Source organism: Balaenoptera ricei, chromosome 16, assembly GCF_028023285.1.
Source record: "Balaenoptera ricei isolate mBalRic1 chromosome 16, mBalRic1.hap2, whole genome shotgun sequence".
NCBI classification, from domain to species: Eukaryota; Metazoa; Chordata; class Mammalia; order Artiodactyla; family Balaenopteridae; genus Balaenoptera; species Balaenoptera ricei.
In genome coordinates, this window is record NC_082654.1 from 50,480,170 (window position 1) to 50,503,892 (window position 23,723).

A 23,723-nucleotide genomic window follows, 5' to 3' on the forward strand; every position below is an offset into this window, starting at 1 on the left:
CCTTAAAAACAAAAAAGGAAAACTAAAACTTTCCGAGTTTCTGAAGAGGTAATACATTGATACAGAAAAAACTTCGAACAGCACAAATTGGTGTATAAAGAAAAGTAAATGATCTCCCATCATCTGCCACCTCCCTGTCCTCCCCAGAGGCAATCACTGGTTCATTAAATTTTTTATTATGGAAAATTTCAGATATATAGGTAGATCTATTGGAATGAGTCCGTGTATAACACAGCATCAGCAATGAAAAACACACCACTGGCTTGTTTTATTCTCCTTCCATCAGTTTTTGTAGGAGTTATTTTAAAATAAATCCCAGACACCGGATCATTTTATCTGTCAAAACTTTTAGTATTTCGTCTTTTTTTTTTTTTTCTTTCTCTCCTTCACATAACCACATTACTGTCATCACACCCAACAAGGTTAACGATAATTCCTTAATACCATCCAATATTCTCAGGGGTCACTTTTAACGGGTTCGGGACGGACAGAGGGAGAAAGAACTACGAAGGTAAGGACCGAGGGGATACAGGTGGCACAATACAGAGCCGAGCCGACATCGCTCCAGGCCACGGCCGTGGATCGGGTGCCCAGTTCCCCGGGCCTCCCCGTTCCCGCTGTCATTAACTGCGCCGGGACAGCACCGGCCAGGACTGGTCGAGGGCCGCACGGAGCCGCGAGCTCCCAGCCTCCCGGCCGGCTCCCAGGAGGCGACCCCAGCAGGCCCGGCGCAGCTGTACAACCCACCGTCCCCAGACACCGGCGAGTCCCTGGAGGGGAAACGATTGACACAGCTGCCTGCACTGCGCCCCCGGCCCTCCCCCGTGGCACCTGCGTCTCCCGGCAGGACCAGCAGCTGGAACTGGCTCCGGAGCCCGGGCCGCCCGTGTCCGCCGCAACCTCTCCTCCCGCTGCCAGCTCCCGCGCCGAGCTCTCAGCACCGCGACCTCGAGGACTCGGACTACAACTCCCGTCGGGGCCCGCGGTCGGCCCAATGGCGGGCGCCGGAGCATGCGGGGCGCGGCGCCTGCGCGGCGGTTTGAGTAAGCAGCCGCGCGATTGGCTGCGGGGTCGGGCGGCCGCGCGGGGCCTGTGGGAAGCGGAGTGACGGAGCGAGCGGCTGTTGGAGGAAGGAGGTGGGGGCCGGGAGCGCAAATGGCGTTGAGATGGTTCAGGGCCCTGTTCAAACTCTAGCGCTGACCATTCACCGACGGAAGCGGCGGCGCAGGAGGCGGCGGCGGCCCATCGGGGGCACGTAGCGGGCTCTGGTACCAGCTCCGGCGGCGGCGGCGGCAGCCAGGGAGGCCTAGGCCCGGGCCCGGCCGGCGGCGCTCGAGGTGGGGAGGGAAGTTGCGGTGCCGCCGCTCCTCCCCCCCTCCACCGGGTTTCCTATTTACCGAGAGCGGAGTCGCGGGTTCTGACGGTGGCGGAGCCCTTTGCTTCTCTTCGCTCACCAGCCGGCCCCGTTCTCCCGCGCGGGGCTCCGGCGCCCGCCCGTGGGCTGTTGGGAGCGGGAGAAGCGGAGGCGGCCCGAGGCTAAAGCACCCTCCAGGCGCCGAGGGTAAGTGAGGTCTCGGGTGGCTGCCTAGGCCCGGAGCTTGCCGAGGGTGGGGGAGGCAGGGGTCCGGGAGGGGGTGATGGAAGTCTCTGTATCTCACCCACCCGGCCTCTGAGGAAGTTGGGTAGGGGAACAATCTGAAGAACTCTTTTCCCCTTTATTCTGAGTTCTTTCGGGGGCTACGGCTGATTTAGTTCCCTCCCCAGGCGCGGTCAAGTGCGTTGGTTTCAGGCCGGAATTTTTTGCCGTCTTTCCTCCGCCCCTGGCCGCCACTGAGGCCTTCCACTGCCCTGGGGATTCGGTGGCAGAGGCTTCCGGGGCGTCGGAAGCAACATCCCTTTCCTGGGAGGTGGGGGTGGGGAGGAGAAAAGTTGCGTGAGCTTCCAGCGGGAGGGGGGCCGCCTCTCCCCGCCACCTCCTCGCGCACCGCCGCCCCCAGGTGAGGATTTCTGGGTGATGAGGTTTGGCTTTTCCGGCTTTCATTCCGTCGTGGAAGCCCCTAAGCCCTTGGAGATGTGAAAGACGCTGGATTTGCTTGGGGGTTAAGTGTGAGGACTTTTTATCCCAGCGCACTTCCCAGAAAATTCGACCTGGCTTTGGGCTGGGGCAAAGGCCCACCGACAGAAAAGACTTACTTGTGAATCATTCTTTCCTTTTTGGTTATGGTAATCTTTGGAGTTTGAAGCCTGAGCAAGACAGCCTGTGTTCTTGAAGTATACTGAAAATATAATGTCACATACGTCTACACACTTGTTTTTGAATTTCTGTGTACTTTACACTCGAGGCTTGGATAATGCCATCACAACAGTTTGTCTAGTGACTTAAAAAAAAAAAAACGTGGAAAACTGTAAAGACAGGCAAATGTAGGGGATATTGTATAATGAACTCCCATGTATTCATCTTTCAGATTCAACAGTTATTAACTCTAAACCATATTTTTCTCATCTATGCACTTTCCATTCCACACCCTTTAAAGTTAGAGAATCACTGACATTATTGCATCAGTATTTCAGTATATGTTTGTCAAAGACATGGGTTTTTTTAAAAAAACATAAGCATGATTTTCTTGTAACTTAAAGTAATTCACTCCTTAATATCAAATATTCATCTGCACACTTTCAAGTTGTAACAGTGAATGCTTTATGGTTCTCAGACCACTTTTGCCATGAGTTTTTCTGGTATGGGCCTAAAGTAGCCCAAGTCTAGATTTTTGGTTTGGCCTTTAGTCAGCATTTTTAGGTAATTACCGTGTTAGTGTATCCAAAACATTCCAGCTTTGTTGGTGTATGTGTAAATGTAGATCTGTAGATCAGGGCTTTACATCCAAGGAGGAATGAAAAGAAATGACTTATTTTGTGTTTCTTGTAGCTGCCAAATATACTTAGTTTTTTTAGCTATACTTAACAAGAAAGACAAGATTTTTTAGTGTAAATCTACAGTAGAAGGGGAAATAGATTTCCCAAAGGAAAAAGTTTTGTGACATGTTAAAAGGTCTTCAAACAAATTACAAATTATTTTCTCTTAAAGCAGATGTGTATGATGACTAAATTAAGTATTATTTTGTCCAATTAGAATTGGCTTCTAACCAAAATATTAGAGGGGAAATTCCTTTACTGGATATATATATGCACACACACATATATATATCAAACTGAGTTTATAGGGATTCCCTATAAATTGGGAGAATTTAAGTTGATAAAGGGAAACATAAACTACAAATTAAAACTTTGAGAAGTATAGGTCAAAATATCATTCTGATTGTTGTATTGTGTAAGAAATGGATGAGGATTGATAGTGTTTAAGAAGTACTTTAACTTGTTTTAAAAATGTTTGACTCTTGATTTACTGTCCTGAAATATTTTTGTCCTAGTACTTAGTATGTAGATAAATCAGATGAATCAATTTATCCTATCTTCAAGCGAAGAGGAAAATAAAGTTACATGTTTCTGTTGCTTCTTTTAATTATCCATGGACCAGTCAGTGTAATATGCTGGAGTTCACTAGCTCCAGCAAATGAGCACAGCACTATGGAGACAAGGAAGGTAGAAGAAATATGGTTTCGTGCACTAAGGGAGATGACCAAGTAAGGAATATTTTTCAAGTCATAGTTCATATTACATTAGACCAAAAATCAGGTTTTTAAGGATGGGTTAAAAGCTGCAGGTTCTAATATGTGAGAAAATAGCACCATTTTTCTGACTTTTTCCCCCTTATATGAGTAAGTGCTCTGAAGTTTCGAAGAACTATATTTAGTCAATTATTTGACATCTCTAAAATCCTGAAAAAAATTAACATTTTGTGCTTAAGATTTTATATTAAGGGTAATTAACCTATTCAGATTATTTTTTATGGTAAAAGTGATATGAGAATAGTAAGTAGATTAATTTCAAACTTTTAAAGAAATCAGTGTTCCACTATAAGTTGGTTTTGTGAATGCTGTATTATAAATTGGTTAGTTGTTAGGCTTTCTTATTCTGAAAGTAGCATATGAATATGTATTCGTAAAAAAGATTAACAGAAGTATGTAGAGTAAAAAATGAGCCCCTCTCTTTATACTCCCTCCCCTTATTTATTTAACTGTTTTTAAAGATTTGTACCTTGAACGTGGAAAAGCCACATGGGGAGAAAAGCCATATTTACTTGTTAAATATTTGGTGATTATATATTTTCTTACTTTTTTTTCCACAGAGAATATGAAACAGGTGTCAAAATGACATCCAGATTTGGGAAAACATACAGTAGGAAAGGAGGAAATGGCAGTTCAAAGTTTGATGAAGTCTTTTCCAACAAACGGACCACCCTTAGCACAAAGTGGGGAGAGACCACATTTATGGCTAAATTAGGACAGAAGAGGCCCAATTTCAAACCGGATATCCAAGAAATTCCGAAGAAACCTAAGATGGAAGAAGAAGATACTGGAGATCCTTTTGGATTTGACAGTGATGATGAGTCTCTACCAGTTTCTTCAAAGAATTTAGCCCAGGGTAAAGGTTCCTCTTATTCAGAATCTAGTGAAGCTGCTCAGCTGGAAGAGGTCACTTCTGTACTTGAAACTAATAGCAAAATTAGTCATGTGATGGGTGAAGACAGTGTTGTATCTGATAAATGCTTACGTTTGGAGGATACTTTGCTTGGGAAAGAAAAGAGCACAAACCGTGTCTTAGACGATGATGCAAGCAGAAGTAGCTGTGCTAAATTAATGACTTCAGGTAAGTTTTGATTTTCTTTATTCTGAGCCAGGAGAGCTTTGTGTAAGCCATTTAGTTAAATGATTTTGATTTAGATTCTGAAATATTACACCTCTTGGGGTTTTTTTCTGCATTAATAATTAATGGGGGGCTTCCCTGGTGGCGCAGTGGTTGATAATCTGCCTGCCAATGCAGGGGACACGGGTTCAAGCCCTGGCTGGGAAGATCCCACATGCCGCGGAGCAACTAAGCCCGTGAGCCACAACTACTGAGCCTGCGCGTCTGGAGCCTGTGCTCTGCAACGAGAGAGGCCGTGATAGTGAGAGGCCCGCGCACCGCGATGAAGAGTGGCCCCCACTTGCCACAACTAGAGAAAGCCCTCGCACAGAAAGGAAGACCCAACACAGCAAAAATAAATAAATAAATTAATTAAAAAAAAAATTAATGGGGACCAAAGATAATTTTGTAGAGGCGATTTAAGAAATTAAAGAAACCAATTAGGAGTTGAAATTTTACTTAAGCAACTTGGAAATTAATGTTTCCAGACTGTACTCACAGTACATTTTGGGAGTGATCTTTCATTAATCCTTAGCTCCAATTGCAGTAAGAAACATCTCTTTTTGTTGTGTTGGGATTGCACAGTATCTCATTTCTATTACTGTGGAGGATTTGGATGGTTACTGATAATGAAACTGAGATGAGCATTTACAATGAGGATTAAGTTTAAGAGTGTTAGACTTTCTTCCAAATCTAGGAAGATTAAGGAAGTATGGAGTGGAAACAAAGAATTGAGCAAATTGAAATTAGTTTGGAGTCTGGTGCCAGTAGCAACTTGTATTAATAGATTTTCATCCACAAAACCAGTTGGATTTTTAAAATGTTAATTTGTAAACCTGGCATCTAGTGTTTGTTCTTAAAACAATGTATTTTATCAGTTGTACCCCTAACTCATTTTTGTAAAGGATTTAAGACTTACAATAATAAATGATAAAAAGTGCAATTAACTAAAAGACTGAAGAGCTTAGATTGGAGATGGCAAGGGAGACAACCTGTGTGCCTTATCAGCAATAGGATAAGGATCGCACTGTGGTCTAAAACAAACCTTAGTTCTTGACTTCCTGGCAAAATTTAGTGATAATAAAAGGTTACATAGAGACTTCCCTGGCAGTCCAGTGGTTAAGACTCTGCGCTTCCATTGCAAGGGGCTCAGGTTCGATCGCTGGTCAGGGAACTAAGATCCCCCTTGCTGCGCGGCCTTAAAAAAAAAGAAAAAATTACAGAGAGCTCATATTTTAAAAGGAGGTAAAGACAAAACTTTCCTATTTCTGAATTCTGGAGAGGAATTTGTCCTTTGGGGGCTTACTATAAGGCACCTCAAATACTTTGCCTCGCATAGTTTTACAAAAAATCCTGAACATTTTTCACTCTTTTTCTCACCCTTGGATGAGAGTGTGAGCCAGCTGTTACTGTCATGCCCTTGTCCTCCTGGTTAATTCTGATTTGGCTCTTCTTATCCTTTGCCTACATTTCTCCTGAAGCATTGTTCATAAATTAAGGTTAGGTTAAATTTTCATTAGAAAACAGAGCGTAAAAGCTGTTTCCCAGATCAGCTCCTAAAAATGTATTCTAATCATAGAACCATTGAGCCAAAATGAACTTTAATTCAGCTTTCCTTGTTTTATAGATGAGACTCAAAAAGATGAACAGTCCAAGTGTGGGTAGTGGCAGAATTGGAATGAGATTCATTTATTGATTTTTTTCAAAACACGCACCTACTGTGTCCTTCACTGTGCCAGGCTCTGGGAATGCTGTTCCAGTCAGTTATCCAGTGTTCTAATCCTCAGTATGGGGCAGATAGGCTGGAGGAGGGAAGATGAGGCTGGGGAAGTGGTGAAACTGGTCAAGGTGTGCAGACACAAGCTTCCCCAAGTGCTGTCTTTGGAGGAGAGGGGGGCATCACTGGCAGGCAGAGGGTATCATCAATAGGATAAATGTTTACTTGCAGGGGGAACAGGAACTTGGAAGTGAAATATTCATAGGCAGCAATTGCTTATATAGTTTTGTTCATGTTACATCTATATATATCCAGAGTGCCATTTGAAGTTGTTCACTGGGAACTGGAAACATAATGTTCTGTAGAAATGAGGTATTAGCTTCCCAGTATAATGTAGCTAAATTGTAGTTCTGGTGCTGATACTGTGGACTGACTGGGAAGCCAAACTCCATTATAATGGGTTTGTGAGGGGAAAATATATACTAAAATAGAGAAAATAGATGTTCAAGAACATCTTGTTCCTCTTCCTTCTTTCTTCACAAGGCACCCTTAGTAGGAAGGGAATGGTGTAGCACTATAAGTATTTCTTACTTTCTCCTCTCCCTCGCCCATCCAGAGCTGCAGCAACCCTGGTAGCTTGCTGTAGGATAAGAAGGGAACTTTGAAGGAGTGCTTTTAATTCTCATGGTCTTATCCTATCCCTAAGATGTAAAAGTTATTGTTCTTATAAACCCTTTATAAGTTCATGTTTATAAGTTGGTTATAGTTCTGAGAATACTTCTATACATTATGAGCTTCCTTTTTTGCCCGTCTTCTCTAAAATTTGGGCATTTCTCTGTGCCTAGACTCTTTTCTTGCATTATGTCTGTCAGATTGTCATCGCCTTTGCTATCGTTCAGAAAGCCTTCTGATTTTAGTTGAAGTTTAGAAATTCAAACCTAAGGTTTTGATAAAAGGAGTCTCTGTAAATCTAGAGTGGTTCCTAAACCTTTTTTGAATTAGAGATCTTTTGAGAATGATAAAATTTTGGACTTCAGATAAAAGTGCTGTACACCTATTTTGGTCTCAGAAATTCTTTGCAGGTCATGTACAGGAAATTTTATGATTATTCTGTTCAAAGTGCACAAGTCAGTTTCTTCGGTATCCTTCCAGTGGAATGTTCCTGCTCATTCATACCATTTTTGCTGCAGAATTATATCACATCAGTGAAAAGGACTTATCCAAGCTCAGACTTATTATATCATTTCTCCTGGCATTAAGTTTTAAAGTAGATCTCTTTATGGGGGAGTATGTGGTTAATTTTTAGGTACTATTAAAATTCTTTGTTTTAAATATTTTATACCAGATAGTGCTTTTTAAGATTGTGGCTTATTTGAAGAGGAAACCCAGAATGAGGTCATGATAAAATATGATGGTTGCTATTTTCCGAATAGATGCTTGGTGGGTAAGGGAACCAGAAGCAAGATTACAAACTGAATGAGAACTGCAGGGAAGGACTGAGTTGCTAAAACATCCTAACCTTGATTTAAGAAAAAAAACTTTTTAGTGTGGAACTTTCAGACACACAAAAATAGAATGTTAAAAAGAATGTTTTCTAGCTTCAACAGTTGTCAGTATATGGCAAATCTTGTTCCATCTATTGTACACACTAGTCTCTGCCTCCTGGATTTTATTTTATTTTTTTAATTTATTTATTTTATTTATTTATTTTTGGCTATGTTGGGTCTTTGTTGCTGAGCACAGGCTTTCTCTGGTTGGGTGAGCGGGGGCTACTCTTCATTGCGGTGCGCGGGCTTCTCATTGCGGTGGCTTCTGTTGTTGTGGAGCACGGGCTCTAGGTGTGCGGGCTCAGTAGTTGTGGCGCACGGGCTTGTTTGCTCCGCGGCATGTGGGATCTTCCCAGACAAGGGCTCGAACCTGTGTACCCTGCATTGGCAGGCGGATTCTTAGCCACTGTGCCACTAGGGAATTCCCTCTCTTGGATTATTTTAAAGCAGCTTCAGGATTTGTTATTTTATCTGTAGATACTTTAGTTGCAGTTATCATTAAAGCCAGTGAATCCTCAAACAGTGTGACACTTAAAAATGACTTTTAGCAGGACCTAAAACTTTGACCTTTTGAGAGATCTTGGAGTATTCTTAATAAAGTTTGGAATCCAGGGCTATGTGCATTAGGGGTAAAAGAAAGCTTCTCTTGCCTTTTATATGCAGCTACTTCTATTTTCCATCTTTGTGCTTTCTGCTGCAGGTTTTTAATCTGGGCTCCAGAATAAAGTGTGTAAAGACTTGTATTTCTACTTGGCACACTTTCCTTGCTAGCCAGCTGGGATTCAGTCTACATATCCTGCCAAATATTGAGATAACTATGGCATAGGCTCTTAATTTGCATGACTGTCTTTGTAGCCAATAAAATTTTTTCCATTTGCTTAAAGCTGTACTGAGTATTTGTATAAGTTAGAGGGCCGTTATTGTCAGGAAATTAGCAACTTTGATTTAGAACTGAAGATGGTTTTTAGAAAGGGAAATGAATTGTTCTAGTCCTGAAAGCTTAAAGTAGGCCAGGAACTTGTGACCTGAGAGATTGTCATCTACTCATTGGATAAAGTACAGGTGATTAATAAGGATTACTGAAGAATTCTGCAAGTATAGCATCAGCAAGAGTTACCTGCCTTCATTTAGATATTGAATGTATTTGTCATATAGAATATACTTGTCATACCTGAAATCAGCTTCTTTTAAGAGAAGAGGATAAGGGACTTCCCTGGTGGTCCAGTGGTTAAGACTCTGCACTTCCACTGCAGGGGGCACGGGTTTGATCCCTGGTCGGGGAACTAAGCTCCTGCAAGCTGCAAAGCTGGCCAAAAAAGAAAAAAAAAGAGAGAAGAGAAGATGCCTGTTGTTACTTTGTGCTAAGCCCTTTATATATCAGTTGCTCTTTAATCACAACTATTTAAGGCAGGCTTTATTCCCATTTTAGAGGGGGTAAAGCATAGTTCAGAGAAGTTGAATAACTTGAACTATTAAGTGGAAGATCTGAGAAATGTCCAAAGTGTTCTTTTCATACAGTGCTGCTGTATTCTGATGTGAGTGAACTTAATTTTATCATATTTAAAGCTTTGTATTTAAAATAATAGACTGTCACTATACAGCGAGTTTTCTCTTGATGTTGGAAATAACTTTGACAACAAATTATGGATTATCTCTTGCCTCTGTTTAAGTAATTTGCTTTTTAATAAGAATAGAGGCCAAACTACCTATAATACTTACTGAAGAAAGCTGACCTTATTTTTATAGTTAATAGGTATCTTCTATTTGTTAATTTTTTGTTCTGTGTGGAAATTTAACAATATGCAAATTCTGAGAGACACTAATTTCAAGTAAATACATTTTGTTTTAAAGTAGAGCTTTAGTTTCTTGTAAAGGAGTTTCTTTGTGAAAGGAGGTTCATTCTCAGGGTTTGAGCAGTAACACAAGTGCAGGTAATCACTAATAAGTTTCTTCTCAGATCCAGGTTGAATACCAGCCGTGAGCTGGTACAAGAAAACCGTAAGCATAGTCTCTGCCCTCTAGGGATGGAACTGTTGACTTCTGCTGGTTATGATAAATAACTATTTCTAAAACAATGGCAACACATTTTTGTAATGTTTGTTGTTTTTCAGAGCATTTTCAACATGTATTCCATATTCTTAGAATTTAGAACAAGATGATGCACCGTATATTTTTATGGTTCAGCCCCTGACTCTTCAGGAAATAGTCCTCAACTTTTCCAGACCTCTGGTGGTAGAGGAGGATGAATATTTCATAAGTAGTTGTGGGGATGCCTTCCTTCCAACCGTCCAGCTATAATTTCAGTGTCTTCTGTATGCCGGGTGTTGGGTGTATGTCCATGAACAAGATCTTGCTTTTTCACATTCTAGTGGGCAAGATGGATTGAATAAAGAATAAGAGATTGCATAAAGACAAACATTTTCTGCAGAAAATGACAGAAAAATATAGGATGCTGTGAAATATATCATAGGCTAATTTACCTAGTCTGAGTGAGGCCTGGGGGCAAGACTGACATTTGACTTGAGACCTGCTGGTGCACTGGGAAAGGATAAAAGTGAACCTGCTTGGTGATGTGGGCTTTAAGGAAGGAGACATAAAGAATGAATCCCAGGTATCTAATGTGAGCAACTGAGTAGGTTGTAGTATCATTCATTGAGATAAGGGGACATTTATGAGGGGAAGTTCGTGAGTTCAGTTTTGGATACATTGAGTTTAAGATATTTGTGAGATATGTTCAAGAGGCAGCAGGATCTGCTGGTATGGAACTTAGATAAGAAGTCTTGGTTAGAGATGGTAAATTTGCGACTCAGCATATAAATGTTATTTGAAAGTACAGGATTAGAAGTCATTACAGAGAATATAAGGAAAAGTACTGAACTGTGAAGAACTTGCAATACTTAATGGATGGAGAGAAGAGGAAGAAAAACTAGATAAGGAAATTGAGTAGGAGAAGCTAGAGTACCTGAAGGAAAATCATGTGAGTGATATTTTATAGAATCCAACAGAAAAGTGTTTCATGAAGGATCTACTGAATTGGAATTCCTGCTGTAAAATCAATGAAAATGAGGACTGCAAAGCAGGCATTGGACTTTACAGCTTGGATAGAAGTGGTCTGAGCAGTGAGTACACAGCGAGGAAATGGGGTTGGCAAGTGTACACAACTTGTTAAAGATGTTAGAAGGAGAGAAGAAAAGGGGCAGCTAGAGATAAATGAGGGGTTCTGGAAGGTTTGATTATACAAGGGAACCTTGAAGCGTAGGATCCAAAACCCAGGGGGAGTGGTCTTAGGAGAAGGGATGCTGCATTTCTTGGCTAGGAGGAAAGGTGGGTGAAAATGTGAGTTTAATGGGAAGATGGAAGATAAGGTGGTTTATGAACAAAAGCTGCTTTTTTTTTCTTTCTTTCCGTAAAGTGGCGAAAGAAGTCATCTCTGAAAGGGAGAAAGAAAAAAGAAGGGGTATGTAGTGGCTGGAGGGGAGGAGCAAAGGGTTCAAATAGATGTTGCAGAAAGTGGAGAAGGAGGGAGCTGTCTAGGGAGGAAGTAGAATTTCTGGACATTATTGATGCCTTAGTTGAAGTTTGTATCACTGAAAACTCATGATTGCTGATCTCCCCATTGAGTATGTGTGTTTCCCCCTCTTCTTTAGTAGGCCCTATTAGCCAGAACCTGCACAAAATACAGAATATTGGATAGAATAATGAGAATTACCCTGGACTGGCATGTTGTCTGAGTAGATATGGAATGAACAGATAGAGAAGAAAGAATTTAGGTTATCAACCAGAGAGTGACTGAAATGATGGACTGTGCAGTTTAAAGTTTACTAACTGGACAGGGTGGGTGGGTAGGAGAAAGGAGAGAAGAGAGGTCAGTATACTGAGAGTCTTATTAAATAAAAGTCAAGAATAGGATTACTGGAACAAGCAAGTTGGATAGTTGGTAGTGATTAAAATATGGGTTATCTGATTTTAATATTTGAAAGTTGAAGCATTTTAGGACATGACAAGTTCCTGGATGAAACTGTGAACTGGTGGCTCAGATGGAATGTAGAAGACTGTTGATGGGAGAAGATTAAGGAACTGGGAGGTCAGGGGGTTGGAATTTGGTGGAATTCAGGATGATAGCGAAAGTGGCATGGAGGGGTAGATTGTAAATCTTCGTGTAAAATCCTTAAATGCAGAATAAGAGGTTGTTAGATAACAGATATGAGGAATATTAGAGGGTAACTAGCCAGGTGGCACAAACCTCAAAGGAATGGGCTTTTATAAGATTGGGGAGTAGTAATAGTTGTATAAAGGGCAAGCCATCCTTCTCTGAGATACTAGAGGGCACTGCAGGAGAAGTAGCGTCCTTAGTCAGGTTTCAGTTAGGGCAAGGAGGTGATAGAGGGCATGACCCCCAGGTGGGTGTGAGTTTGCTGGTCACTGAGGCCTGAATACTCTGGACTTAAAAGGTACGGGGAGGTGGGGGCAGTGGGTTGTTGGATTAGGAGATGGGAAAGAAGTACAGGTACATTTTGAGTGTTAGAGTACAGGAGGAGGTAGATGACAAGATGTGTTTGCCCTCTCATACATATATTTTTAAAGTTTTCATCTTGATTTATCAGTCAAGGTCACACTTGGAAACATGGCGGGCCCCAGTTAGGCTCAAACCTGGAGGGTTTTAGGCTATTTACAAAGGTGTGGGAGGAATGTTAGGGAAAGTCTAGCCTGGGTTAGCTGCAGTGAAGCTATTATCACCCAGTTTCACAGGGGCAAGCGATTAATTTAGCCGCTTAGAGGCCACCTTAAGAAGAGCAGTATCCTTCTGTTGAAGGGACCTCCTAAGGAGGGTGCTTGAGGAGGATAAAGTATTTGAACCTAACTCTGCTCCTTCCCTCCTCTGTCCTGAGGCTTCTCATAGATGGAACCCAATGGAAGCCTGAGGGTAAGGAAACTTTATTACAGGTCAGTCTCCCAGGGCTGAGATCAGGGTGGAGAGTAGATCTGGAAGGGCAAGTAGAAGATAACTGGTGCAGTATCTTAAAAAAAAAAAAAAAAAAAAACTGTGGAAATGTACACAATTAGGTAATCATTATCAAGATAGAGACTATTTCCCTCATGTCAAAAGTTCTTTCATGCTCCTTTGTGGTGGGTCCCTTCTCCCACCACCAACCCTGGCATCTACTGATCTGTTTTCAGTCCCTGCAGCCTTGTTTTTTCCAAAATTTCATATACCTGAGGTCATACAGTATGTAGCAGTTTCAGTCTGGCTTTTTTCATTTAGCATAATGCTTTTGAGAGTATTCCACGTTGTTGCATGTATCAGTTTTTTTTTTTAACATCTTTATTGGAGTATAATTGCTTTACAATGGTGTGTTAGTTTCTGCTTTATAACAAAGTGAATCAGTTATACATATACATATGTCCCCAGATCTCTCCCCTGTTGCATCTCCCTCCCTCCCACCCTCCCTATCCCACCCCTCTCGGTGGTCACAAAGCACCGAGCTGATCTCCCTGTGCTATGCGGCTGCTTCCCACTAGCTATCTATTTTACGTTTGGTAGTGTATATATGTCCATGCCAAAAATATGGAACGCTTCACAAATTTGCGTGTCATCCTTGTGCAGGGGCCATGCTAGTCTTCTCTGTATCGTTCCAATTTTAGTATCTGTGCTGCCGAAGCAAGCACTGTTTCAGTATTTTTATTGTTGACTAGTATTCCATTGTACGTACCACAATCCATTCACTAGTTGAAGGACATTTGGGTTTTCAGTTTTTGGCAATTATGAATGAAGTTGCTTACAATTCCATTTAGGTTTTTGTGTAGAGATATGTCCACATTCCTCTTGGGGTACGTACCTAGGTGTGGATTGCTGGTCATGAAAATATTGAAATGCTTGCAAAGGATATACATTTTCTGTAAAATAATAATATAATTTCCTGTAAATATTGACATTTTAAAATAAAACTGACATGCAATAGGTATCATAGTGATTTCTTTTTTTTTTTTTTTTTTTTTTTAATAAAGAAATTCACGTTCTTTTATTTATTTATTTATGACTGTGTTGAGTCTTCGTTTCTGTGTGAGGGCTTTCTCTAGTTGTGGCAAGTGGGGACCACTCTTCATCGCGGTGCGCGGGCCTCTCACCATCGCGGCCTCTCTTGTTGCGGAGCACAGGCTCCAGACGCGCAGGCTCAGTAATTGTGGCTCACGGGCCTAGTTGCTCCGCGGCATGTGGGATCTTCCCAGACCAGGGCTCGAACCCGTGTCCCCTGCATTGGCAGGCAGATTCTCAACCACTGCGCCACCAGGGAAGCCCCCATAGTGATTTCTTTAACTTTTTATTGTAAAAAAAAAAATACAGAAAATCACACAATATAATAAAATATCTAGAAATACATGTTTTGCTTAGTGAATTATTATAGGAGCAACACTGTTGTAACCACCACCCACATCAAGGAACAGAATAGTGCCAGCCACTCCAGAAGCTCTTCCTTGTGTCCCCTCCTTCACCTCAAAGTAATTGCTATCCTGTCTTTTATTGTAATCACCTTCTTGCTTACAAATACATAAGTATTTGCTGTTCACTTTCGTACATTAAAAAAAATAAAAGAACAAGTTTTTCTTTAACAGCCAGAAGACTTACAGCACCCTTTATCCTTTTTGAAATTGTATTTCTATCCCACTTCCCCTTTAGAATTTGATCCTAATGAATATGTCTTTTTTTTTTTTTTTGACTGCTTTGGGTCTTTGTTGCTGCACGCAGGCTTTCTCTAGTTGCGGCGAGCGGGGGCTACTCTTCGTTGCGGTGCACAGGCTTCTCATTGCGGTGGCTTCTCTTGTTGCGACACGCGGGCCCTAGGGTGCACGGGCTTCAGTAGTTGTGGCGTGTGGGCTCAGTAGTTGTGGCTCATGGGCTCTAGAGTGCAGGCTCAGTAGTTGTTGGAGCACGGGCTTAGTTGCTCTACGGCATGTGGGATCTTCCCAGACCAGGGATCGAACCTGTGTCCCCTGCATTGGCAGGCGGATTCTTAACCACTGCGCCACCAGGGAAGTCCCTGAATATGTTTTTTAATGGTCATCTTTTCATAATTCTTTGTACAAAAATATGTGTATAAATTTAAATGTAAACTTTTAAGAATTTTCTGTGATTCTGATGCTTTAAGTATTTAAAAATTCTTCTAGATTAAGTTATGACCACAATTATTAGTGTATAATTGATCAAATGTGATTGCTGTGAGTCTTAAAGGCAAAGTTTATTGGAAATACACCTCTTAATGATATGCGTGGTGCCTTTTTTCAATTAGCTCATGTATATGTGGATGAATATTGTTGCTGGAATTACGAAGTCTTTGGCATCAACCTATTCCTTTTTTTTTTTTAATTAATTAATTAATTTTTATTTTTGGCTGTGTTAGGTCTTCGTTTCTGTGCGAGGGCTTTCTCTAGTTGCGGCAAGCGGGGGCCACTCTTCATCGCGGTGCGCGGGCCTCTCACTATCGCGGCCTCTCTTGTTGCGGAGCACAGGCTCCAGACGCGCAGGCTCAGTAGTTGTGGCTCACGGGCCTAGTTGCTCCGCGGCATGTGGGATCTTCCCAGACCAGGGCTCGAACCCGTGTCCCCTGCATTGACAGGCAGATTCTCAACCACTGCGCCACCCGGGAAGTCCCTATTCCTATTTCTTAATACATGTAAATATTGGGATACCATATTGACAAAAATAAGAATGGAGAGAGTTTTGCTATGGTAGTTTCTATTTGGAAAGCAATAATTGGAACCACCTGACATGCAAAGGATTTGTTACCAAGACATTAGAGTTACTCAGTTATTAAGCACAGAAACTAATAATGTATCACATTATTTCTTTATAGGTCATGCCAGAGTAGGAGCAGTGTATCATAGATGAGGGGTAGGTGAGGGATATGCCATTATTTGTAACATGGGAGAAGAATGATTAATCCCAGATGGGTTGGTAGATCAGTTTTTGGACCAGAGTACATGAGGAAGATGGGGATTTAAAAATGAATGTCCCTAAAACTTAATTGTGCCTGTATATGTTTTGGAAGGTCTTTGTGTAACTCCAGGGGTCTGTGTATCTAGTTTGAAGAGTTAATTGTCAGGGTGGCCTACTGTTTGAGTATTGGCTTGGGTATGTGGGTGTGTTCCCTGTTCTTCTGCAAGGGTGGGCAGAGTTAGGCAGCTTGAGCAGGAGGCCACAGGAGCAGACAAGCTTCTTGGTGTGTGGGTGGGCAATGGCAGTGGGCAGTAAGGCTCTCCATGGGCTATTGTTAATGAGGACTGAGGGGAAGTTGAGTTGACTTGGACTGCTCTGTGTAGTGGGCCCAGCTGAATGCTGCTTTTGAAGTTTTTTTGGCCATGCTGTGCGGCATGCAGGATGTTAAGTCCCCTGACTAGGGATTGAACCCGTGCCTCCTGCGGTAGAAGCGCAGATTTTTAACCACTGGACCACCAGGGAAGTCCCTGAAGTTGTTTTATATTTACTGTTTTATCTTTAAAATTACATGTTGGCTTTGTGTTTGATAGGTATGCTTTATAAAATATAAAAACATTTTAAATTACCACTTGAAATGCTTAACTTTTTAAGTACTTTTTACCTTCCAGATCTTTGAGTAAAACTGACCCACTGAAGATGATGTGCCATGTTTTTCCTGTGACTTTTTAAGTGCCCTTGATAGATAGCCACATACCTTCGCTGACAGTGAAAAATCAGTTCCCTTTCACAGAAGCAAGTGCTGTTAACAATTTCTTATATATACTTTCATAATCTTTAATATGCACAGCATGTAAATCTATGTATCCTTAAAAACAAACACATAAATGGGAGCATGATATATATCTGTGTATACTGTGTGTGTATAGTGTATTGTGCCTTAAAAAACACGGAAAAAATCTTTAAGATGTACACATCAGTATTTATAAATCTACCTTGTTCTTTTTTAGCAGCTTCATGGTTTTCCATTATATGGATGTACCATACTTAAGTCTCTTAGGAGTAGTTTGGCTGTTTCTAGTCATTTGCTATTACAAATAAATGCTACTTGGAACATCATTCTACTTATGTTTTTGAGAGTCATGTCAGTATCGTGGCAGAAGATGTTTCTAGAAGTTGAAACATCTAGAATTGAAAAAGAATATACATTTAAATATTCAATTGATATTACCAAATTTCCCACTAACAGTGTGGCTTTTTTTTTCTAGCATATCATTCTGTCGAACTTTGGACTTTGTCTAGCTGAAAGTAGAAAAAAAATGTTTTGTTTATTTTGGGGATTTAATTTTTTCTGCTTTAGAATATATACATCTTTATGTTTTAAAAATATCTGCACATGGTACAAAATGATAGTGGTTAGTTAAAAGCTTCCCAGCCCCTTTCTCCAGTTGTGCCAGTTCCTCTTGGCTTGATCGACCATTCATAATTTTGTTACCCTTTCTGACATATGCTGTGCACCGACAAGCAATACAAACAGTTACATATACGTGTGTGTATTTAGATCTGCAAAATGATAACGTGTTGTTTTGTACCTTGCTTTTTCACTTAATATATCTTGGGAATAATTCTATGTCAGTATATGAAAGTTTTCTTTCTGGCCTCCCTCCCTTTTTTATTTAAAAATACTGCTGCGTGGTGTGTCAATTTACCTATGTTTTGTAATTTCTTAACCAGTTCCTTGTAGATGTCAGACCTTTGGGTTGCTTCCAGTGTTTTTGTTTTCTTTAAAAAGTTGCTTTATTTTTCAGACAATAAACACCACTTAACTATGTGGCTGTCAACTGTCTACAAACTGAAATCTACCGTCCCTCATCTGCAGAATGGGATACAGCTTCACATTTCCTTACCTGAAACCTTTGGGGCCAGATTTATCTTGAAATTGGGATTATTTTGGAATTTAGGAAGTGTATGTATTTTACGTTAACACCCGTCAGGGGCTAGGTAGCACTCTAATCAAGACAGCTGTTTCTTCAGAAAAAGAAAATACTATCAGTAGCCTCACTTAGGTGAGGTCAGGTTTTGCTTCAAAATGCATTATGAGAAAACTTTGTTTTCAGAGCTTTTTAGATGTTAGAATTGTGGATAAAAGCTTGTGAACTTGTAATAGTACCTACATCAGATGGTTGCTAAGAGATCAAACGAATTAATAGATGGAAAGTATTTAGGACAGTACTAGTAAAACAACTTTGTTTTACTTTCTTCTTCCAGCTTTATTGAGATATAATTATATAACGTGTACTCTGATTTTTAATTGTGAATGAAATTGAGTGTCTTTTCATAAGTTATTAATTCATTCTATTTCTTTTTCTATTGATTGCTTTTATGTGTCTCTACCTGCTTCTTCTGCTGGGACGTTCATTGGACTTATCGATGTGTAAGAATTCTTAGTATATATATATTTTTTCATAGAAATCTTTTAAATTAATTAATTAGTTTATTTTTGTCTGCGCTGGGTCATCATTGCTGCGCGCGGGCTTTCTCTAGTTGTGGTGAGAGGGGGCTACTCTTCATTGCGGTACGCGGGCTTCTCATTGCGGTGACTTCTCTTGTTGCAGAGCACAGGCTCTAGGCATGCGGGCTTCAGTAGTTGTGGCATGCAGGCTTCAGTAGTTGTGGCATGCAGGCTCAGTAGTTGTGGCTCGCGGCCTCTAGAGCGCAGGCTCGGTAGTTGTGGTGCACGGGATTAGCTGCCCTGCGGCATGTGGGATCTTCCCGGACCAGGGCTCGAACCCTTGTCCCCTGCACTGGCAGGCGGATTCTTAATCACTGCGCCACCAGGGAAGCCCTGAATTCTTAGTATATTAAGGAAATCAGCCTTTTGCGTTTCCTTCATGACTAATGATCATTTTTCATGTACTTATTTGGTAACAGTATAGTTTCTTTGGTGACGTCTGCTCACATTTTTTTGCTCAGTTTTAATCGGGTTGTTTATTTTCTCACTGAATTTTAAGAGTTCTTTATTCTGGGTACAAGTATTGTATCAGACATATTTATTGCAGACATTTTCTCTGACTCTGTGGCTTGTCTTTGCATTCTCTTAACAGTGTTTTTTGCAGAGCAGAAGTTACTGGTTTTGATGAAGCCCCATTTTATCAAATACTTCTTTTATGACAAGGGAGTACACTCTCCTCCCTAGGCATCCCCTTCATTGGACGGCTCTAATTGATTTGTTAAAGAAAATATTTATTTATTTATTTATTTATTTATTTAGCTGCACCAGGTCTTAGTTGTGGCACACAGGATCTACATTACAGCGTGTGGGATCTTCATTTGCGCCATGCAGGATCTTTTAGTTGCGGCATGCAGGATCTTTTAGTTGCGGCCTGTGGGCTCTTAGTTGAGGCATGCGGGATCTAGTTCCCTGACCAAGGATCGAACCCGGTCCTCCTGCGTTGGGAGCGCAGAGTCTTAACCACTGGACCACCAGGGAAGTCCCTCTAATTGACCTTTAATGCTCATCAGTCCTTTTAGTTTCTGTGAATTTGAATGATTTCTACACATTGAATAAGTTTGTTCTCTCTTTGCATGACAGCCACTCAGATTAGAGGCAGCTTGCCATGTAATGGTGGCACATCCCCCCTGCCTCACAAATTAAACTTTTCTCGTTACCTCAACTGTATTTCATGGGTCATGGTCTCCAAAGCCACTTCTCTGTCATCTGTACAGTCTCCTTAGAAGTCAAAGGTTTTTGTTTAAATTTAGTATTTAGCACATCAGGTGATACTCATTGCAATTTGCCCAACACATTAGATTTTTACCTCTTCATCTCATCTAGACCTCTTATATTAATGTGGGTTAAGATGGTTTATCTGTTTTAGTATTTCAATTTTCAGCAGCCACCACTAGAGGTAGTTAATATGTATTAGAATTTGGTATGGTTCTTTTTATAAGATCTCTTGGTCATTGGTTTAATTGGCAGCCTTTGTCATCATTGGCCTCTCTGGGCTGCCTTTTCTTCATCTCTATAATGATGGGTTTAGTGAAAAGTGAAAGGAAATATCTTCATTTTCTTCTCTAAGAAGGGTGAAGGTAGTATATATGCTGTTTGTATATACAGACTAGCATACAGTTATACAGGAGTGTGTGTGTATCCAGCTTCAATAAACATCAATTCATAGTCAGTCTTATTTCATTTTTATTACCACCTACTCCCTTTCAACAGTGGATTATTTTGAAGCAAATTCCAGACACTGTATTTCGTACATAAATATAATTCTTTAACAGCTCAGCACTCCAAAAAAAGATAACTGTAGGACCACTGTTACAGTTTAAGGTACTTAATATGTACCTTTGTTAATTTTTACTTTTTGTTTTTGTTTTTTTTTGTTAATTTTTACTTTTAAGGCTTTTGAATAGACTATTTATAGACAATATAAAATTCAAGAGGTATGGAAGACTTTCCCTTTATCCTTCTGTCATCCCTTTCCCTAAGGGCAACCATATCTGTAGACCTGCCTCATTCTTTTTAACAGCTATATAGTATTCAGACATGTGGTTGTATGATAATTTAATTAGTTCTTTATTGATAGGTATTTGTATTGTTTATGAAAACAGAAATCAGGAAACAATGTTGTAGTGAGTTTCCTTGTTACTTATGTTATTCATACTCATGGAGAGTTATTTGTAGAGTAAATAAAACAGCTTGCTTCAGGGTCAGTCTATTTCTTTCATATGTACATTTTTAATTTTAAAAAGTATTACCAAATTGCTCTCTGTAGTGATTGTACTAAGATATACTCCTACAGAAATGTAGTTTTATTTATTTTTATTGCTCTGCAGTATTTCTTTGTATTAATAGACCACTTTTGATTGTACTGTTAATGGATATTTATATTTCTTTGTTTTGGAATGATGTTGTCATAAGTGTACTTCCCTTACGTTGAACTACGTGGAATTGCTAATACTTGATTATTTTAAAAGTGGAAGTTTTGTATGGTTAAGTTTAATAAGTCGTTTAGTGCATGTATGCATACATTTCTTTTAGGTAAGTACTTTGAAGTGGAATTTCTGGGTCATAGGGTAACTGTTACGTTTAGCTTTTGTAGATAATGCTAGAGTGGTTGTTCCCATTTCCATTCTGAACAGTTGAAGTTGCTTTACCTCCTCCGCAATACTTGGCATTGTGAATTATAACTCTCTCGGTGGTTGTTTAGTAGCATCTCATTATGGTTTCAGTTGCATCTTCCTAATAACCAATGAATGTCAATGCCTTTTAATATATTTATATTTTATATGTTTATTGAATATCCTTTTTTATCAAGTGACTGGTCAAGTCTCTTGATCATTTTTCTATTTTAAATTTTTATTGGGTGTCTTATTGAGTTGGGGCATTCTTTACATAGTTGTAATCAACCCCCAGCCCTGACCCGGCCACACACACACACACACACACACACACACACACTCACTCTCCTCTCTCTCTCTGGTATGGTAGTTCTCTTAAATAGCGTTTTTTGGTGTGTGTGTGTGTGTTTTAATCTTTTCTTTTTTTCTTTTTTCTTTTTTTGGCTGCGCTGAAGCATGCGGGATCTTAGTTCCCTGACCAGGGATCGAACCTATGTCCCCTGCAGTGGAAGTGTGGAGTCTTAACCACTGGACTGCCAGGGAATTCCCTAAATAGTGGTTTTTTTAATGGACATTTAATTTTGATGAAATTTCTTTTGCTTTATGGTTAAAGATAAAAGATGTTCCAGTACACATTATTGAATAATCCGTCCCATAGAGATTTGAAATTCTGCAATTAACATATACTGATTTCCCACAGCTATTTTGCTCCTTCTCTTGTCCTTTGCCAATTAAAAAATATATTTTGGAGTGTTTGAAAACCTGCTAAAGTTATAGATACTCTCCCTGAAAAATGTGTGCACAGGCATTTTTTTTCACACAGTGTCACAAGATTTGCAGATCCCATGAAATCATTCATAAATCTCTGATCAAACCTCCCTTCCCACTTTTTAAATACTTCAGAGTTCACTTTACGCATGGAAGCCTTAAATTATCCCACCTGATTATTTTCCTGTATAAAACCATATATACTCATGTTATTGCAGGTACTGATGTGTTTTTATTTTTAAGGGAATCTTCTGTTTCCTTTCAAAATTAAGAATCTTAAGGGAATAATAGGCATTTAATGAATCTTTAATGTGAGGTTGCGTACTGCTTTTTAGATAAGCAGAATGAGGCTTAGAGAGGAAATACGACTTGCCAAATTTTTACACGTCTAGTTATTGTCTTAGCTGTGTGGTTCAATACCATGTTTCTCAAATTCCACGTAGCCTTTATTATGCTAAATTCTCTCCCTTTTGTATTACCGAATATACAAAAGATTGAGTACCTATCCAGTGATACTAAAATCTAGTGATATTAAAAAGCATTTATTAAGTATCTTTGCAGATGGTGCTAGGCTAAGTCTTCTGCTGAAAACTTTCTACATATCCAATCTTCACCCTTTAGACTGAGGAGGAACAGTAGGCCTTAGAATGTAGTTTTGGATTCCTTGCTTGAAGCTGATAGACACAGGACCTAAGGGAATATTGATGAACATACAGGTTAAATTCCACTGAGAAATGTCTCACTAAAAGATTATTAAAAATATATGCTATATTGTGGCAGAGTTGTAACAGCTGTGATAATTTGCATTTGTGTGATGCTCTGTAACCTGCATATATCCTTAGATACATCTTCTTTTATCTTTTTTTATCTGTTCAACTTGCCCTTGAGACAGATTTTATTAGCTCATTTTTTCAGATGAAGAAATTGTCCCAACTTCTTTTTTTTTTTAATGTTTATTTTATTTTATTTTTGGCTGCGTCAGGGCTTAGTTGCGGCACGTGGGATCCTCCGCTCTGGCCTGTGGGCTCCTTCGCTCTGGCCTGTGGGTTCCTTGTTGTGGTGCATGGGCTCCAGAGCGCATGGGCTCTGTAGTTGTGGTGCATGGGCTCTCTAGTTTTGGCCTGCGTGCTCAGTAGTTGCAGTGTGCAGGCTTAGTTGCCCCACAGCATGTGGGATCTTAGTTTCCTGACCAGGGATTGAACCCGAGTCCCCTGCATTGGAAGGCGGATTCTTAACCACTGGACCACCAGGGAAGTCCCTGTCCCAAGTTAAGGTGACTTGCCTAAGGTCATTTTAGCCACTAAGTGGCAGAGCTGGCACTCATCTGTTTAACTCCTAAACTGTTATCTTTGCTAGAAATACATTTCTGTTTATATAGCTGGTTTAGATTAAAACAGAGTAAATACTGATATTTATCTTCTCTGTTTAAAAAAAAAAAGAGGCGCGGGGGCGTACCAGGTTGGACATTTGAGCAAAGATAGATGAGTATGCTTCCTTGCTAAGGTGGTGTGAGTGAGCCTTGTTGGCATACAGAAAAGGGTTTAGCCACCTAAGAACTGGAAATAAAGATTTCCAAGTAGAAATGTTGCAGAAGCCCTGAAGTGTCTCAGTAAAAGCCATTTTAAAAGAAAAAAAAACCAACTCATTTTTGTTTCCCCTCCCCGCCCTTGATGTTTTGAGATATAAAGTGAGTTTATCTGACAAGGAAGCTGGGATGTTTGAGGAAGGAGGGCAGTTGAAAGTAATTGCTATTTTGCATTTTAGGACAAGATAGCCTTGCTTTCTCTTCTGAAGGTATAGTTAAGAATATTTCTTGAAGACCTAAATGATGAAG

General features: G+C 40.3%; 1 protein-coding gene and 1 non-coding gene across 5 annotated transcripts in view; one reads left to right on the forward strand and one right to left on the reverse strand.

Moving 5' to 3' along the window:
- The first annotated feature begins 1,178 nt into the window (after positions 1-1,178).
- WAPL (WAPL cohesin release factor) overlaps positions 1,179-23,723 on the forward strand; it is a 77,622-nt gene continuing 55,077 nt past the window's right edge. For 2 of the 4 annotated variants that reach the window (XM_059899880.1, XM_059899881.1), the window contains exons 1-2: positions 1,179-1,561; positions 4,247-4,767. In XM_059899880.1, coding sequence (XP_059755863.1) covers positions 4,269-4,767 — 499 coding nt within the window. In that variant the 5' untranslated portion in view covers positions 1,179-1,561; positions 4,247-4,268. The remainder of the gene's footprint in view (positions 1,562-4,246; positions 4,768-23,723) is intronic. The other 2 variants (XM_059899882.1, XM_059899879.1) reach the window with 1 other exon arrangement.
- On the reverse strand, positions 13,628-13,734 carry LOC132351334 (U6 spliceosomal RNA). Its single transcript, XR_009498273.1, has one exon. It is a non-coding gene; the product is annotated as a U6 spliceosomal RNA (small nuclear RNA).